This window comes from Tubulanus polymorphus, chromosome 3, assembly GCF_964204645.1.
Source record: "Tubulanus polymorphus chromosome 3, tnTubPoly1.2, whole genome shotgun sequence".
Taxonomy (NCBI): Eukaryota; Metazoa; Nemertea; class Palaeonemertea; order Tubulaniformes; family Tubulanidae; genus Tubulanus; species Tubulanus polymorphus.
The window spans coordinates 4,745,622-4,764,645 of record NC_134027.1 but is presented as its reverse complement, the minus strand read 5'-3'; the positions used below and the strand labels follow the sequence as shown (position 1 = coordinate 4,764,645).

Below are 19,024 nucleotides of genomic sequence, written 5' to 3'. Positions count from 1 at the left end.
ACAATTGTCCCTCAAAGGCCAATACATACTTCCGTAGAAAACCGGTTTTATTGTCAATCATGGATTTTACACTTTTGTGTCTCGCGCAAATTAATTTTTACGGACGGGTTAAGACAACACGTGAACTAGGGAATCTTAGTGCACACTATTCCGAGAATCGAGAACAAGTCTTCAATACCTCTCAATCCAATCGTAGCAGACACTAGCTTTGTTAGTTGTGACGACCTCGGATAAAAAGAATCCGATGCATGAAAGGAAAACGTCCACACATTTATATCTTTTATCTAAATTTATTCACTTAAATCACTATAAAATTCAGAAAATATCTGCACTTCTAACACAGCCTTCCGGAAAGAACATCCTTATGAGCCTATCAGGTTAACACAGCGTACAGCTTAAAAACATAAATCGCCAATACTGCAACCATTTTCTGTTCCAAAAATTAAACTGTAAAGGGATGAGGCAATGTGCTATCATAATTATGACCATACATAACATCAAATATTAGACCATTGTTTGAGGAGAGAATCCCACAATGATAATAAAAAGTCCGAAAATGAAACTTCGAGATAGTAGTTTATTTCAACGTTTCGACTATATCCTAATAGTCATCTTCAGGAATAATGAGATACTACAGAAATTATGAGATATATATACAATCCAGAGACAAAGAGACTAATTCAAGTAATCAGAGATGATACAAACTAAAGGAAAATTAACGTAGAAACAGTTACACGCTAAAATAGCGTGTAACTGTTTCTACGTTAATTTTCCTATGACTATTAGGATATAGTCGAAACGTTGAAATAAACTACTATCTCGAAGTTTCATTTTCGGACTTTTTATTATCATTGTGGGATTCTCTCCTCATCGCGTCAACACGGATATAGTGTTCTACCAATAGTAGACCATTGTTTAATTCTATACTACAATTTAACTAACAATCATATGACATAATATTTAGGATTTAAAATCTAAATCTACCAGGGTATGATTAGAATATCGGTATCTGTGACTCTAATGAATTTCATAATCTATACATTTAACTAGGGAAGTACATACCAGTACCTCTATGTACAACTGTATTATTTATTGTTGGGAAAACGCTTTACCATGAACTTGATACCTGTTTCATTCTTACTAGTTTTCTCTCTTACTAGTTGAAAAAATAATTCAAGTTTATAAAAATTTCAACACTCTGGATTAGCACAGTCATCATCATTCCATCCAAAGATGCTTAAATAAATGAAAAATGTAGTAAATTCGTTTCGCGTTGTGCATCATGTCAAAAATACATCTATTTTTGACAAAGTCCAAGTCCTTGAATTTGTTTTCTATGCCGTACAATTCTTATCCATAATCATTCAATAAACTTCAGATAAATGGACAAATGGGTGTTAAGTGATTCTGATAATTTCATAGAACACGCTAGATAATTCACTTTTTATTACATTTATGCACGTACACTTAAAATATCAACTTGCGTCATATTATGCAATAATGCCTAAAAAATGCCTATTTTATAAATTACGCTAGAATAAATGAAATCAAAACACATTCCATTAATTTTCAAGGAAGATAGAAAACAATAAAATAATGTAAATACGATGATAATAAACGCTACAAACACAATGTCGATGTGATCCGGTTTGAATACCTGCCGAGGGAGGATGGACAAAAAGGTGAATTCAAAATCAGAAAGCAATCGATTGTGCAAATTGATACCATATAACAAATATTTTAACAGCAATAGTGGACAATGGAATGCAGAGAATATATATAGATATAAGCCTTCAAAAGATGCATTGCACAAATGAACATATTTGTCAATTGTTTCCATAAGTGTTTTTTTCCCATCAAAGGTAATGATTGTGCAATGGTGGTGGAAAGAGGCAAACAACTGGCCACACAATTTGAGTTCTTCTAACAATAAATTGAATGCTATAGATGAAACCGAAAATAATCTTCAGCTATAACGAGACTAAAAATGTTAAATGCCATAACAATTTACTCTACCTGTAATTATATAAGGTACCCTAGGCAAAAAAGTTTCCTGAAATGTTGTAACATTGATAGAGTACGTGACTCTTGTGTTATGGTTGAGGCTCGGATCCAGATCTCTAATACCTGCTATTCATTTTATATTTCATACAATAACCGGTAACGTAATAAGTTTAAAACCCGCTATATACAGAATTGGTTGCGATTTAAAAACTCGAATTTCGGAACACATAAAAGACATGATAAACCAAAAACTGGCTAGAAGCGTAGCCAATCATGTTTGGAACACTGATGAGCGATTCAACTTTAATTAAGTTGAAATTATCTATTCCTCTAATAATCCGCTCTAATTAATCGTTACTCAGATATGAGGAAAAATTTGAATACGACTTTTCTTCATAGAATTCCTTGTTCTCCACTGTAACTCCCCCCCCCCAATTTCTAGTTATTCCCTCACACCTGACGATGATCTCTATAGTGAGAGTTTGAAACATCGAGTACCCGGTACTTTGATTTTAATTCTTGATCAATCAAATTTGTTTTTAATCTCTTAAATTCTATACACAATGGGTTTTAAACTTATTATCTGGTCTCCGCATCAGAGTGTGGTAATTCTCCCGACCGGCAACCTGCGATTCTTCCACAGGTGACTGGTAATTGCGAGGGAACCACCCAACAGAAAACGAACGAAGTTATCCCCGACTAGTGGTCCGATTGCAAATAAACCAGGTTCATTCACGGATTCGTAAGAAATCAGATCAATGTCAATCAAGTTGTTTTTACTGTCTATAAGATCACCGGGCACGATACCAAGATTTCTGCCTTCGTTATTCAGAAATGAAAGATTTGGTCTCGCGCCGATTGTCACGACCACATGAGATACTTCTAACATTATATCACAGGAATCTTCACTTGTTAGAACAATCCTTCCATCCGGCAGAATATCATTTACTTTACAGTTCGCGTAAGGTGTGTATCGATCTGAAGATTCAATACCTCGCATTAAACGATGAACTCGGTGATACTGAGGGTACATGCTCATAGGTAGTTTGTTGAAAATAAGCATCGGATCGTTCGCCTCTCGTCGAAACACGTGTATCACATTCAATTTCGCTTCGAGCGAGTACAAAACCGCATCAGCAGCCGTTAACCCAGCTCCGATGACGACTACCGACTCCGACGACGATCTCGTATTGGAACCATCGATGATCTGATGTTCGAGCTCTTTCATCGAATGCATCACGAACGGAAGATTTTCACCGACGATCTCCAGTCGATTGGGAGTATCGCTCGAACCGGTCGCCAGAACGACGTTCATCGCGCGATAACAGAAATCTTCGATTTCCGGATCTTTATCACAGTTATGTATAACGATTTTCTGTCCGCACACTTCCCAAATGAAGTTCTTATCGACATTGATATCTCCAGTAATTTCACCATTCTCACCATCTATTACTAGCCTCTTAGAATCCTGCACTTTACACACGGATGTTACCGTGTGAAAACTATAAAACCTATTGCTAATGCCTTTGTTTTTTATATAGTCCATGTAATACTGTCCCACTTCGTCGGTGCTCGCAAATTCGTTGTTCCAAATTATGTTTTTACCATCAACCAAGTCACGAGATCTGCAAAAATAATAATAGCAGAATATGATTTGCTGTAATTGTAATCAGTGAGGTAATTACCGGCAGGTATAAATTTCAAGCACACTAAATGACAACATATCTACCCGGTACATGCGGTTGCTCGGTTTACATAGAAAACTCAAAACAAAAACCTATTTACTTCCTATATTGTGTACTCCATTCTTTAAATGGCATGTCAGGTAGTTCCATCCAGTTTCCGAGGCTCACAGTCTGTATTCCTCCTTCGAGAGTCTGAAATCGAGCAAATTCAAATTTTTGTAAACAGAAATGAACATGGGCCTCGAAGATTCAGTCGTGATGTCATAATATTTTTTACGCATTTTTCGTTGACAGTGGATGTGGCAGGAATGACGACAAGTAATTCAGGTTAATTTCTTCCCTACAATTTATGCTAAATAAAATTGAATAGAATTTGGGCTTGATTTTTTTGCTGAAAAAATCAAATTGAATTTCATATAAGTTCATGAAACTCAACTAGACCGTGTTACTCAACTACAATTAAAATTTCTGAGCAAGATATCATATCATATGGCTTAATCGAGTCAGAATGATGATTTAGACAGATCGGCAGGTAAAACAATTACAAAGTGCCCGTTAAGACTAAGTGATGTAGTCATCCGCATATTGATTGACTTGAAATGAAGGACGCAAAAATAGATGCACACAGATTTTTTTCTACTTTAAAATTATCAATAGCTTAGGTTCGACTACCGGTATGTCACAAAATGAAAAGACTATTTCATCAGCAATGATCCCTTACCTGCCAAACACCACCCGGAGGCCCTTTACCGAGCACCATGTGGTTGATAATATGACTAGAATCATGTTTCCATGTTACAGCAGATGGGTCTTCCATTCCCAGATCAGCATTAGGGTGATACAATGTGTCAAATAACAGCGCTATAGGGTTGGTTGATCTACCTTCCAGACCTTCAGCCAAATATTCCAGATCCTACAACATTCAATTTAGATATCTTCCAGAGTACTGATTGAAATTCATAAAAGTCGAAACACCTTAAAACTCCACAACATTACCTGTTCAATAATTGACACATTCTCTAGGTTTGATTCATCTAATTTATACTGTAAATATTCATTTGGGACAGGATTTCCATTGTAATAAGGCCAATTTCCAGACAATAAGTAAGACAAACTTATGGCTGAAGGACCATTTCCTGAAAATAATAGATATATATATTGTAGAGAATTTGTAACTCACAGAAATAACTTCAGATGCTTTTTTATTTTACCTATGATTATTACATCAGTAGTTGTAATGTCTACATTCTTCATGTTTTCAGCTGCTCCCCAAATCAGAAGTTGTCACACTCTAAGTATATCAAATACAGCATTCCTTCTTCGCCTACTTTCTGAACTGTTCCTGTCGACTTGAAATGTTTGAATCAACCTGAAAAAGCCACACGAATTGATATCAAATTGAATCAATTGAACATAAATTTACCTGGTGCCTGGTAAACCAGTTTTAACTGCGATATTAGAATGTATGATTAAAATGAAAATAATATGATTAAAATGCTGACGTCAATGACATGAACAGTGTAAAGCCAATGATACAATAATTCGAAAAAAATTCGATAAAATCAATAATAGAAAGCTGTTGTTCTTTCGAATTATTGTTGAAAGCTAATTAAAGTACATTGAAGATGTCAAATACACACTATACGTGGACTTCGACAGATGGGGCAATTCTAAATTGAAAATCATTCTTCTAAAAATATCATCAATCACATATCAGAAATCAATAGTGATCACATGTTGAGCAACGATTCCTGGCTAGAGAATAATATACAGTTCAGGTCACAATACGTGTGATTAGATAAGAATTATAACTGGTTAGAAATTTCTAGTACCGATACTGAAAATTGCCATACCGGCATTCACCATGTTTTGTCCAATACACAGAAAATAGAAATATTCCACTTTTTCTATGAACTCAAACATGTTTATTATGATGATTTCCAGAGATCCCCTGGTTCAGAAATATCAATCCACACTTTGATAATACATAATATGTGAAATACTGGTATGAAGATTTCATTCGTGCTGACAAGATTTGCAATAACAAGAATTTGAAATATATAAAGACCTTTATTCAAATGAAAAATGTCCAAACGAAATATTCGCAACTTTGTTCATGAATATCGAGCAGAATTCTTTATTTGATATTATAGATTTACCAGCCAAAGTGTCTCACCTTCATGTGCAATGACTAGAAAATCAACAAATGAAATTCACTTAAGTTGAATAATACTTGCATTAAGCATTTCTTCGTCCTTACACGTGCGTAAAAAGTACATACATTTGACCTTGTTTTCACTCATGTGGAACAAGCTATTTTTGAAAGTAATAAATTTGCAGGTAACAATCCAAATAAAAAGTTTAGGAATTATGTAAACATACTAGCAGGATTGGCCTGTTCTTTCATTCGAATTACAGTCTAGCATTGAAGAACCCTCGATCCGGAACCCAAGTTACCGATCAACTCATCAAATCCATTCAATTAACTGATTAATAAAGCTTCATCCTAAATATGGAACATGGTTTCGCTCTATGAATCAACCAGTTAAACAACATAAAAAGCTATTCAGCCAACTATTAGACCTGAACTTTCTAGAACAGTGACGACCCAATTGAGCATTACCGTAATGTATGTTTGCCAAAACGAACAATAATTCACCTTCATGGCAGTAAATCTACTTTCACTTATTTTTTAAGTGTTATCAAAAAATGTAGGCCAAAAATTTGTTTGTGGAATTTAACTGTACACTAGCAACTGGCGTAATCTGTTCATATCAATTACACATTTTCTACTTTGTGATAAACATATCTGATGTCTTTTTATTGGGTTATCATGCAGCCCTGGCGATAAGACATGGACGGACAGGCAATGGTAAAAACTTAACCACAGACTAATTGAAGCGGTCTCGTTCTTGATAGCATGATTGATAGTTAAGTTACGGCTGTTAAGTTAGGTCTGTACTAGTCTAATTCATCAAACAACAGGTTGTAGGGGACCGTAACAAGTCTCGTATTCAAACTGATAATTAGTTCCGTACTAGTTTGATGTGGTTGCATAATCATGGATGGCAAGGCAAATGGCAGTGCTGCTTTCTAATCGCTAATCCTATGACATAAGACTAGAGTTATCATCCCATCATAACATATCTTTATCTCTCCTTCTCTTGACTTCAGTAGATAGAATAGGTAACTTGCTATTTCACGTCAAATTGGCCTAAAAAGGTTGGCCGACGGGAACCTGCCAACCTGAGAGAACCTCTGACCTCGATCGCGGACGAGAGAAAAAAGAATGGAACATCTAGATCCACAACAAAATTTCATCCGGTAGCCGTCAATCAAATGTACGAGTACTGTCAGTGTATCATGCATGATGGTGGTGCATTTTTAACCATTTTAGATCATATATAGTCTACAATTAACTGAAACTCACATTTTACGGACATGACAAGTCGAACATTTAATGATGGCATCACCCACACACACACAACGAGTCCGAATCTACAGTGCTGACATCTATTGACATAAGTTAACAACAAAATGAATATCGGGATTCGAACCAAGAATGTACAGCTGATGTAGCAATTAGCGCCATCTATCAACCGACTGTGTAAATACACATTTTGTCATAATTTTGCTTTTATCGAAGCGTTTCGAACAAGCAGCAACGTTATTAATGCACCATACAGTGTCTATGGGATCTCATAATGTATTATTGATATCCTTCATGACGAATTGATAAATTATCGATGGAAAAATACAAAATCCTGATCAAAAGCATCGAAAATGAGAAAAAATAGCAGAACAACATTCATGAGCCTAACAACATTTCCGGGTTCAGAAATATTTGTATACCTACTCGCTCATTATAGACCTTTCTTTAAGTAGAAAAAATCTGTAGTGAAATCAGATATTTATTGCTGTGAACAATGTAATTCCAATCAATTGTGGATAAAATATTATGAAATGTATGTTTTATCGCGTGCAGATGTGGAAAGTGTATGGGGATAGTTCAATGTAGGATATATTCATGCGCGAGCAGCCATTATGTTTTGTCGGGGAGAAGTTTAGCTGAAATATGCGTCTGAAATATTGTGTAAGATCAAACCTATTCTTGTCATTATAACACTATGAATGAGTTCGACGACGATGTCCACTCGGGCCTTAATAGGTTTAATGAAGATTTGAGTTTATTTCAAGGGCCAACACCTCAGAAACAGTGGCCAAACCCACAGTCTCCAGTCGACAGTCACTGCAGTAGTAACGATACTGCTGCTGCTGCTGCTGGTACTGCTGGTGGTGGCATCAACAAAAAAGTCAACGATGTTGATGATGACAGCAGTAAAGATATGTCAGACAAACGGGATTTATTTCTGGAGCAGATGCAGTTAAAACAGCTACGGGAACAGCGTTATACTCCAAAGACAGTTTATAATCCGGGCTATTTAAGTAAGGATCAGCGTCTCGTCGATGAATTGTTGCTGTCAAGTGCTGGATCTGGAGCTGAAAAGAATAAGTTAAACAGTAGTAATAGTAGTCCAAGCGCAACCGGCGGGAAACCAGTGAAAGTTATCGGCGTAGTCGGCGGTAAAAACATGGAGATTAGAAATTCACCTTGTCGTCAGATTCCGATTAAAGTAAACGCCACCGATTCGGATAAAAGTGACCATTCTTCAAAATCTAAGCAGCACGTCGTGAATGCTTCCTCTGTGACGAGTAGTAACCACAGTGCGGGTAATATCGGCACGCCTGTCACTGTCATAGCCGGAGATAATTATAACAAATCGTTACCACCTCCCCCGTATCCGTATGTTAATATTCCGTTGATGAATTCGGGTGGATATGATTCGAAAAATTGCAGTCCACGTAGCAGCATCACGAATACGTCTCTACCTTACGAAAACATGCGCGTCGCTAGTCCGCGATCTAGTCTCGGGGCTAGTCCGAGGTCGAGTATCAGCGGCGCGTCGATCGATTCGAAACATTCGAGTCCTCGTAGTAGTCTAGCGTTGAATAACCCGGCGTACGATCGGTTCATGAGTCCGCGTACGAGTCTAATCAATCCCCTTCAAGAACGTTATCCTCCTAGTCAGCGTTCTAGCGTTTCGTCGGGTTACGAGATGGCTCTGTACGGGAACAACGCAGCCGGTAATTATATGGACCACATGCCTCCCCCTCCTCCGTACGATGCCCGTCATCGTAATATACAAATACTACAAACAGGACAGAAAGTACCGGTGCAAGTGAGGCCTCCATCCTCTCAGGTCAATAGCGACGTTCCATTTAGTAATTATTCTAGTTATAGCCCGTCGACTGGAAGCACATCCAGTTCTCCGGTTCCCGTTGGGTTGCTTCAACAAAATCCGTCGGGATTATTACCGCAAAGACATCAAAATGGCAGTGTTCAGAATCCGGTTCAAATGATGAGTAATGTCGGCTCGTACAAATTACCGTTGCATTACGAGACTGTACCGCCGCGGGTTGCCGGGCCGAGCGAAGCAGAAAAGAAATTGGCGGCCTTGACGGCGCAGTTAGAGAGTGAAATGAAAATATCGAGCACTCCGCCGGGTAAAAAACCATCGGACGAGCAGAATGTACCGTTAGAACCTCCGCCACCATATCACGGACCACATAATACTGAACCTAGTCCAGTTCTTCCTCAGCTAAATGTAGCGAATACATGTATAGCACAGCCTCAACTGTGTCAGGCACCGTCTACCTGTACGACTATGAGCCAGCCTGGATGTCAGTATCAAACTCAAAAGAATATATTACCATTGGTGATGTCCCCTGTTCCACCCAGAGGTGGAATTACTGAGGCTGAGAAGAAACTAGATGCGCTAACAAAAGAACTGGAAGATGAAATGGAAAGAAACCCACAAGGAGATTATTTTGGTAAGGAGTCTTTTTGATATTTTATGTGTGAAAAGTCTTTGAAATGACTGTTTCAGTTTTAGGATGCTGAGCAGTATGCGAAACCGATGCGAACCTCGTCGGTACTTCAATGATAGCAGTTAGTGGGTTGCCTATTTTCAACTGTACTAGACAGTACAGATGAGATAAGCGCGGTACTTAGATAACGGTGTAAATATTTGTCAACAAGGTTCTACCCTATTCAGCCAGTCAGTTATATACATGATAAAACTTGCTTGTGTAACAGGTAGCTCTTTAGGCTACATCAATCTTCTTTCTAAAGCCTTGGTCACATTGAGCTGAATTAGGCTTTGCTAAAGGGTCCATGATAGGTATGGTAAAGTATAGTATAGGCTAAATTAGTATAGGCTAAAAAAGTATAGGCTAAACAGGTATGAGCTACATGTTTATTATGAATATATATGTAGCCCTCACTCGGCACTGGAATAGTTTTTATTTGGAGTGGGAACATTTTTAAGTTGTCAGTCATGACACGCGAGACATTTCTTTACAGTAGCATGAGTCACGTTTATTTCTTGATTTAATTACATCATCTGTTTATACTGGCTGAGACTCGGAAGACTTAGTTCAACAAAACTTCGATATTAGTCTTGATAAGAAATTCCGATTGATCCGGGTTCCAGTTGTGTTTCAAGGACCAGAGGTTTTTTTATCATGACTGGGCGTTTAATTTGAATGTCATATTTTGCTAATAGAAGTTATAAGTTATTTTTTTGAAAAGAAGTACTTTCCATAGTGTCTCGGTGTGAGTCATGTATAGGGAACTGTTGCGGCATATTCTTTCACTCCAAATTGAATGAAATCCAACTTTGCATTTACAACATTTCTAACAAAAGCTGCACAATACCTGTTCGTCAGTCATGCTTGCATTGTGTATTTAGCAAGCCCGTGTCTTGTGTCTTGTTTGGAAATAATCTATCTGGAATTTGGTCAAACAAGGTCAACTATGTCAATTATTTCAAACTTTGGTATGCCTATTATGAGTACATATGTGTGAAACACCCGTATTTATACATGGGCTCGGGCTTGATTTTTAAACGATTCCTATCAAAACATGTACATACATCTATCTCGATGATAAAAGTTTAGAAAGTAGTTGGGAGATAAACAAGAGGTTTTATACATCTGCAGTAGATAATAGACCTATTGCTTCAAGATAGAATTAATGCTTTGTGACTGGAGAATTGCTGATGATCAAATATCTTTCCCCTCCGACTCCCTCCGCATCCCTGACATTTCATTTTTTTTTTCAGGCCAATGTTTTACTTGCGGTGAAAAAGTTACCGGAACTAATGAAGCGTGTCAAGCTATGGGAAATCTATATCATACAAGTTGTTTTGTATGCTGCTCTTGTGGTAAGTTTAGCGAGATTAGCCTCTAAAGCAGCTGCTTTTGGATAATGCAGGTGGACAAAGACAACTTGTGCAACGATTCATTATCTCGCGGTTATAGGCAGTAATTGATATTTTTCTATTTTCAGGACGAACGTTACGCGGCAAAGCATTTTATAACGTTCAAGGTCGAGTGTATTGCGAAGAGGATTATTTAGTGAGTAATATATATGTGTATTGCAGATCAGATGGTCTCTTTAGAATATTCTCTGTATCGATCGCATTTGAAAAAATGTTCAGTATGTTGGAATTATCTCAAATATTATATTGTGAATACTGATATGTCTTAATTTTGAAAAAAAAGCTTAAAGACCTATCCAGTAAAATCCTACAATAATATCTTTACATTTGGGTTCCAAATCCTTAGTTAATTACTTTTTTGTATCAAACATGAAGTAACGAAGTGTTTTTTTTTCTCTTGATATTTTTCCAGTATTCTGGGTTCCAGCAAACCGCTGAAAAATGCGCTGTATGCGGTCATCTCATTATGGAAATGGTTAGTAAATGGTTTCTATACCTGTGTCGAGTCTTACCCGGTATCCTAACAGTTTTTCGTAACACTTTAGAACCCAATTCATTGTCCTATATATGGAGACTATATCGCCAAGACAAACATTATTTCTGGAAGTTTTGTGAGAAAAACGGCAGCTATTGCAGCTGATGGTGGTTGGGCACGGTGTAGCATAATGCTGGTAGATGACTCATTGATAGCGGGTTACCACAAGAAATAACAAAATAACTGCTTCATAAAAATCCTCTCTAAACCACAGGGGTTTACTGTAACATCTGTCCACGAAATAATTCCTCTGCTGCATAGAATATTTCCTCTTGTGACCCGAGGAAGTAGCTTCTTTACAAAACCGACTATCGGTTTTGTTCCTTCCTTTCTTGGTTCAGTGGAAGAGATTCGATAAGTTATTTATGTGCAATATCCAAAGAAACATTTCATAGTCGTTGATATGTTCAATGTTTTGGTATAGTGAACGTACATGTATTTTGATTTTTTTTTAATCGATAATCAGAGTGATATTGAGTCATGCGCGAGATATCCAATGGCATTCAGACACATTAAAGATTTACAGAAAATAGAAAGACTTGACAGGTCTTTCTGAAACGAGTATGGTTGCAGTACTGTTTTATTCCAATGAACGGTTCCTCTCACTACATCAGAATGCAATATATGATGTACCAATTAATATACGTACCTGATACATGGCAATATTTTATGTAAAAATCTTGTGATGATGAAACTAACTAAAATCGGACTTCAATTCTAAATGTTCAGTTCTTATTCAATTTTACGAATATTACTGTAATGAGGTCAGTTCTAGTCAAGACTTTTGGTCCAAAAATAGTCCTTAATCTTAATCTTAAGACTGGTCTCAAGTTAGTAGATTGGCTTTAGGACTAAGATGGTCTTAGCCTGGTCTTCAGTCTTTCTGATTATAGACTGGCCCCTGAAGTTACTGTGTATCTAGTAGATCAGAAATGATGACAGAAGTAATGCTCTGTTGAGTTGTGGAATGTAAGCTTGAGGATCTTTGTTTAAGTCTTTTATTATTGGCCGGAAAGAAGAAGAATGTCCTGTTCAGTGTTTTGTCACATTTGTTAGTTCAGAATGACAGTTGATTGATTCAGATATCTTTACGTACGAAATTCTACCTTTTCAATTTCAAGTGGTTCTTTTCGATTTCAATAAGCTCTGGTTTACTATATTCCTGCATAAAACATATTGGAAGTGTAGAGATTTTGTATTGTATCATAATATGAAACCACTGAATAAACGGAATACAGAATTTTTGAGATGTATTTTCCATGTGGCACCTGTTCAACTTGGATCGAGTGTTAGACTAAAGGATGGTTTATAATGTACTGTGTTACTCAGTAATCACTATGGAACAATACATCAGTATAGATCTTCTGACGCTCCTCAATTCAGTCGATCTCTCGATACTGACACATAGGCTAGACTGATGAAAATGACTAATCTTACGTATATTATGTATCTTACTGTATGTGGTAAATATAGGGGAAAAAAGATTTTTTAAAAATGGAAGTCACCTTTCATTGTTCCACCTACTGCATGTTCGACATATGATAGTGAAATTTTGAAGAAAGTGATGAATACATGCTTCCACATCGAACTAATTATAAACGTGTGTAAAGCTGATGGGTATCAGAATCATACATGTAGATGTAGATTATTAATTCGATATTACATGAAAGCCATTATGTAGAACATTCATGAGTGTGGTATTAATGACATAGAAAGTAAAGGTATGCGATATGTAAATCTTTGAAAGCGCTCTCGGTAAATATTTACACGCACCCATAACCAATATGACACACAATTATGCGTGATCTATGAGAATTTATTTTTAAATTATCGGGATCGGATAAAAACTTCTTCTTTTCTATGGATAGCCCTGAAATGAAAACCTTTTTTTACCGAGATAACCTAGATATACCTGTTTTTGACAAGACCAGTAAACAATTTCTTCATGACATCGCGTTTATTAATATTCAGGATTTTACCCGTGAGAACTGGATATTGGAAAGCATGTGCTCAATTTATATGTATTATGCTTTCAGATATTACAAGCGATGGGTAAATCATTTCATCCCGGTTGTTTTCGATGCTGTGTATGTTTCGATTGTCTCGACGGTGTACCGTTTACTGTCGATGTTGGCAATAAGATCTATTGTATAACGGATTACCACAAGTAAGACCTGTGTTTGTCTGCTGTATAACTATTGTTTATCCTGTAAATTATTAGATGGAGATATTTGGGATTAATACAGAAATATCATGTATCTGTCATCAATAACTTGAAATTATCTATCAATAAACTGTTGATACTCCTAAAAAATGCGATTTGTATTGTGAGTCGCTAGTAAGGATTTTCTGTTACCTGAATTCTCTGCATAGGATTAACTAAAAATTTATTATGACTGAATATGATCTAACCTAATTTTGGAAGATGATCAATTCTTGTTCTGACCTGATACACTTCCAGTAGGCTTATGATATAGGAATAAAATGTTTTCATTTTTTCTCATACCGTATTTATTTTGCTATCTTTTCAGGGTATATGCACCAAAATGTGCTGCCTGTGGTCTGGCTATAACCCCAGTTGATGTAAGTTTTTGTATCGAGTCATCTATAACTATCAATATAGTCACGGGATAAATCTCAAGATGGCAGCACCTTTTTCAATATTTTGTAGGGTACCGAGGAGACAGTGCGAGTCGTTTCAATGGATAAAGATTTCCACGTCGATTGCTTCCAGTGCGAAGTAAGTTTCATAATCTGAAATGCATTGATGATTCATTATCTGAGTTGCCGGATGGTTGTCAGTGTCGATAAAAGTTGCCTGCTTTGTCTTTAACTCTGGCATTTACAGGTTACAGTAGAACCTGGTTATAACGACCTCGGATAACGATTTATCAGTTATTTAACCAACCTAGAAATTGATCCTAAATGGCACAATTTTCATAATTTCATACTGGATCTTGCTGTTGGTTGTAACAAACATATTTTTTGGTTCCCTGAAGTTCGTTGTAACGAGATTCCGCTGTAGCAACTTCGACTTTTTGATTTGGCAATTATATGTATGATTACTGTATTATTCCTAGAACTGTGGCATGCAACTGACCGATGAGCCGGACAAAAGATGTTACCCTCTCGACAACCATTTACTCTGCCATAGCTGTCATATACAAAGAATCTCACAGCCTTCAACGCCAGTCATGACACCGATAGAATCGCGGAAAATGTATCCACATCCGCAGTCACCGTCGTCTCTATCATCGACTCCGCTGCAGTCACCGATGCGTTCGCGGATAAATTCTCCAGCTCCGAGTCCGTCGTACGGCAATCCATACGGAAAAAATCCTCCCACGCATATGTATCAGAACTATAATCCGCAGCATTCGTCGCCGCACGGCTCATCTCAGCATCAATATACTGGAAGCTTAACAAAACCAAACTCACAACAGCAACAGATAACTGATTTGTGATGTTGTGTTTCGTATGAAATCCAGAAAATTGTGTGTGTGTATTAGCGGATTTTATCACAGCAAGCGTACAACACCGCATCAATCATAATTTCGATTATTGCAAGCTAGAAGAGTTGCAAGTTAGAAAATCATTTTCTAGGTTTCTTACACAATATTTCCATAGAATCATGCTTTCGGAGATTTTCTAATGATTCTTCACTTCTTGAAATTATCCCTACTTATTGGGGTTTTATAAGGTTGCTATATACAGTTTTGCACTTATTAAATCTCGTTATCAGCAATGTTTCAATTTGTTGCTGATTTATGTGGATGCATTTGATGCGTTCTATTCAATAATAATGAAGCAATAAAGATATGGAGTTGAGTAAAGCAAAGATACATAATTTGTATATTCTTGTGGCTGGTTTGCCTGATACCAAATTGGGCAGTCATGACTCAACTGCACGTAGTTGTAAGATTTGGCTGCAGAACCTGAAATGGACTTTAACTAGTCTAGAATCAAAGCCTCGAGGTCCCAGTTCCATTGTCATTGGTTAATATTTCACTAGGGTTAAAACCTCGGAAATGAACTTTTTCACTCTAAAGCCGAACTTAACCAAGGACGGTGGAACTGGGTCCAGATGTATGTTCATATGATTTGAATATTTTTCTTTGTTTATTGAATTACGGTAGTTTTTGTTTAGAGCAGCACTGAAATCGAATTCGGTTTTATCATTCTGCATGATATAATGTTTTATTTAATGATATTATTTTTTTTAATGAAACAGTTCAGCCGCTTCTGTCCTATGAAAAAGGGTGGATTTTTATGGTATTTTCTGCCGTGTGACGGTCAGTCGAGAATGTTTTATGTGTATATTTATAAGCAATAGAGTTGCATTTTGTATTAAACGCTTTATGAATTTGTGTATTCTCTGTATAGATTAATAACTAACCAATGGATTTCATGGTGTATATTTTACGAACTCCTGCCGGTTTATAGAGAATAAACTGATCTCATTATTCAGCTTGTGTCCTTTGTGTTAACACGTGATCGGATTTGTTCGATGAGATCCAATCGCGTAGAAAAAAGAAATAGTGAAATTGTTTGCTATTCGCGATATCCATGTGAATAAATGATGATATTGAACTTGCATTCAACAAACGGCGCGAATATGCAATTGTGCAATTGAATTAACATTGCAAATTTTAAGAGCTGCGACTTGTTTTCATATGAAATGTGAACCCAGCTCCGTAGTGATAAGATGTAACTATAATCATTTGAGTTGATTCAGTTCATTTTTTTAATTATCAGTACTTATACTGTATGAGTCGCCGCCGTGGAATTGGGTTCATTTTTTGTGCCGTGTATGTTTTTCAGTGCTTTTCCATGCATGTCGCTTCGTTCATCCTTTCATGCATTTACGACAAAACAGATGTACTTTGTGTGAATCAGCCGGGCTAGCTTCGTATTTATTTCAAGGGCTTTTTTAGATCTCCGTGAGGTGTCTTGTAAATTCTATGATTTCTTCGTTGACTTTTATGTCTTTAACTATTTTTCTCTCAATCATGTCGTTCGAAGATGATTTAATGCGCAGCGCTTGTTTCGGTTACAAAAATGAGATTTGAATACAGTGTCTTCTGCTTCTAACTATTTATTAATGTAATTACTGAAATTATAAAATGCTAGTCATGTATAGATAATGTGTATACAGAATGATGTGATATTAATGATTGTAAATGATTATTTGTCCTTGAATATCGCGCTGACCCTTTATTTTGATTACGGTGTCACTTGGTAGTATGGAATTATTCACTACTATCTGAATACTTTATCGAAGGAGATTTCTGTTATTTTAAAGATTTATTTTAGATAAATGATTTCTCGCATTATTTCATATAAAATGTTCCTGGTAATTGAGAATGACGTTCATTTCCACGTTTTGCTGGCTTTATATGACTAAATAACGTTTGATCGCAGAATGAGAAATACTTTGAGAAAGATGAATTCTTAAACGATTTTTCCTGAGCTGAAGAAAATTCAATTGAAGCTATAAATAGGTATGATTGTTGTATTTTATACATATATAGCTTGGCAGCTATGCGGTGTAATTTTGATTCTCAGGTGATGTGCAGCTGGCCTCTGCCACCGCAATTTTTTTACTTGGTTCTCAAATTTTACCTTGAACGGGGCTATGCTTCAATAGGCAGAATTAAGAAAACAAACCTAAAATTCAGATTGAAAACAGTTTTACTTTAATTTAGTATTTACTAATGCTCCTCATCGTCATGGGCTGATCCTCTCTGTCAGACATCTAGATGTAATGAGTGGTTTAATCGTGAAATAATGTTTTGCAGAACTGAACCGTTTGATGAGTAAATATCGATTCGAAATGTCTCAATGATTTAATGGTGCTATATGTCGTAGATTAGCTTAGAGAAAATTCTTTATAAGCATTTCTTTCAAGTATGTAAGAGCAAAGGCGGGCGGTCCCCATCACTAACAGTAAAGCTGTATAAAATTTTTGCTCCGTTCACAAATGGATGAAACATGCAGCTGCTGAAAATGCTTGTATCATAATTATATTACAGTACATGTACATATATAGGTTTTGTGCGAAAATTTGTAAAAATAAAAGTTAATATACTGATTTAATCTATTTATGGTTTTCCCCTTGATGTATATAGTGTTTCCTTTGCATCGTGGTTTCATATTAACCGGCTTACTTCACCCCAGCGGGCGGTCAATCATCGATTTATTCTGGTTAAGTCGACCAACGGAAGTCCCATAATGGCTGGATTATTCGTTCGTGGCTAGTTGCTTATTACGACAGCTTGCTCCTCTTTCAGATTATTATTACCTTATCTAACTGGCATTTAAATTATCTAATACATCGTGATAGAAAGATACTCTTTTTGATTGGGTCTCGGTCGAAAAATTGTTGATCATCGGCTGTGTTATATTTATATAGCAGACGCTCGTTATGGCACAGTTGAAATGAAATACATTTCCAGAAAACAGCTGTTGCTGGTTAATCATTTATATATATGTATATAAAATTACTGGTTTTTCATCATATCGATTGTGAAACCGTTGTCAAGGCAATAATTCGCAAGCATACAGCCGCTTTAGCAGTAGCGCGGACGGAGACTGTCGATAATTTTACAACTGAATCTCTCACATGATTCTCTTCCTCGTCGCGGGATTAGTTCAGTGTCAATGCTGCAAGTTTCACATATGCGATTTTTTTTCATCATCCTTTTAATTAGTTTATTGGCCACTGACCTGAATCATGTCGTAATACCCGTGATCAACTTGTTGAATGGTGGGGGTTTGTTAAAAACTGCAGCCGAGTTGCGATGAAAATCGATTTTTGCAACTTATTCGAAAATATCAAATCAGTTTTTTTCGAAGACATCACATAACAGTTTCACTTTTTGAAAAAAAGATCCGTCTGCCTGGTCATGTTATGCGGACAACTTCACAACGATTCGGCGTCGAGACTTTTATGTGTAATAATAATTAGACAACGTGTTGGCTGTTTCCTCTATAGGATCCGAAGTTCCTTCTATGAAGGAATCAAGTCACATATCACATGACCAGTGAGACGCCGTCAAGATATCACGTGATGACCCGTGCGAAGAGCGCCGAGAGATGTTCACCGACCCCTTAATTCATGCACGCTCGACATCATACCTCAGTCTCTACCGATAAATTCAACGATGTCGCAAACGAGATACGAAAGACTTATGACAATACTGCGAGAGACGTACGCTACCTGATGAAACAAATTCAATAGATTTAGAAATCATCGCAATTTGTTAGCATACTTTTTTTTCATTGTATGAAATTTTAGTTCGCTAAATACAACATCATATTCGCCGGAATATTGTAGGCCAGCATGTAAATGGATTATTTTCTGATGCATATGATGATCTGACAACTGTTGTCAGAAACGGGAATGATCATTTTACCCATTGAATATTTAAAATCATGCATTATACGCATTAAACGCC

General features: G+C 36.6%; 2 protein-coding genes across 2 annotated transcripts; one reads left to right on the top strand and one right to left on the bottom strand.

Moving 5' to 3' along the window:
* Positions 1–808: 808 nt before the first annotated feature.
* On the bottom strand, positions 809–7,177 carry LOC141901709 (oxidative stress-induced growth inhibitor 2-like). Its single transcript, XM_074789132.1, has 6 exons — positions 7,120–7,177; positions 4,901–5,058; positions 4,686–4,825; positions 4,411–4,602; positions 3,790–3,881; positions 809–3,629 (listed from the first exon to the last, which is right to left on the bottom strand). The coding sequence occupies exons 2-6, from the start codon at positions 4,941–4,943 to the stop codon at positions 2,600–2,602; spliced, it is 1,497 nt and encodes a 498-aa protein (XP_074645233.1). The 5' UTR covers positions 4,944–5,058; positions 7,120–7,177; the 3' UTR covers positions 809–2,599.
* Positions 7,178–7,741: 564 nt separating this feature from the next.
* Positions 7,742–17,659, top strand: LOC141902321 (uncharacterized). Its single transcript, XM_074789987.1, has 8 exons — positions 7,742–9,581; positions 10,874–10,975; positions 11,101–11,168; positions 11,445–11,507; positions 13,604–13,734; positions 14,099–14,150; positions 14,239–14,307; positions 14,648–17,659. The coding sequence occupies exons 1-8, from the start codon at positions 7,817–7,819 to the stop codon at positions 15,029–15,031; spliced, it is 2,634 nt and encodes an 877-aa protein (XP_074646088.1). The 5' UTR covers positions 7,742–7,816; the 3' UTR covers positions 15,032–17,659.
* The last annotated feature ends 1,365 nt before the right edge of the window (positions 17,660–19,024 follow it).

Bases quoted from the DNA above. Each gene is read 5' to 3' on its own strand.
- LOC141901709 (XM_074789132.1), bottom strand. From the start codon at position 4,943: ATGAAGAATGTAGACATTACAACTACTGATGTAATAATCATAG. The intron at 4,826-4,900 runs GTAAAATAAAAA...TATTATTTTCAG, and splicing joins TACTGATGTAATAATCATAG to GAAATGGTCCTTCAGCCATA. The intron at 3,882-4,410 runs GTAAGGGATCAT...GCTCGATTTCAG, and splicing joins CTCCGGGTGGTGTTTGGCAG to ACTCTCGAAGGAGGAATACA.
- LOC141902321 (XM_074789987.1), top strand. From the start codon at position 7,817: ATGAATGAGTTCGACGACGATGTCCACTCGGGCCTTAATAGGTTTAAT. The intron at 9,582-10,873 runs GTAAGGAGTCTT...TTTTTTTTTCAG, and splicing joins CCCACAAGGAGATTATTTTG to GCCAATGTTTTACTTGCGGT. The intron at 10,976-11,100 runs GTAAGTTTAGCG...TTCTATTTTCAG, and splicing joins TTTTGTATGCTGCTCTTGTG to GACGAACGTTACGCGGCAAA.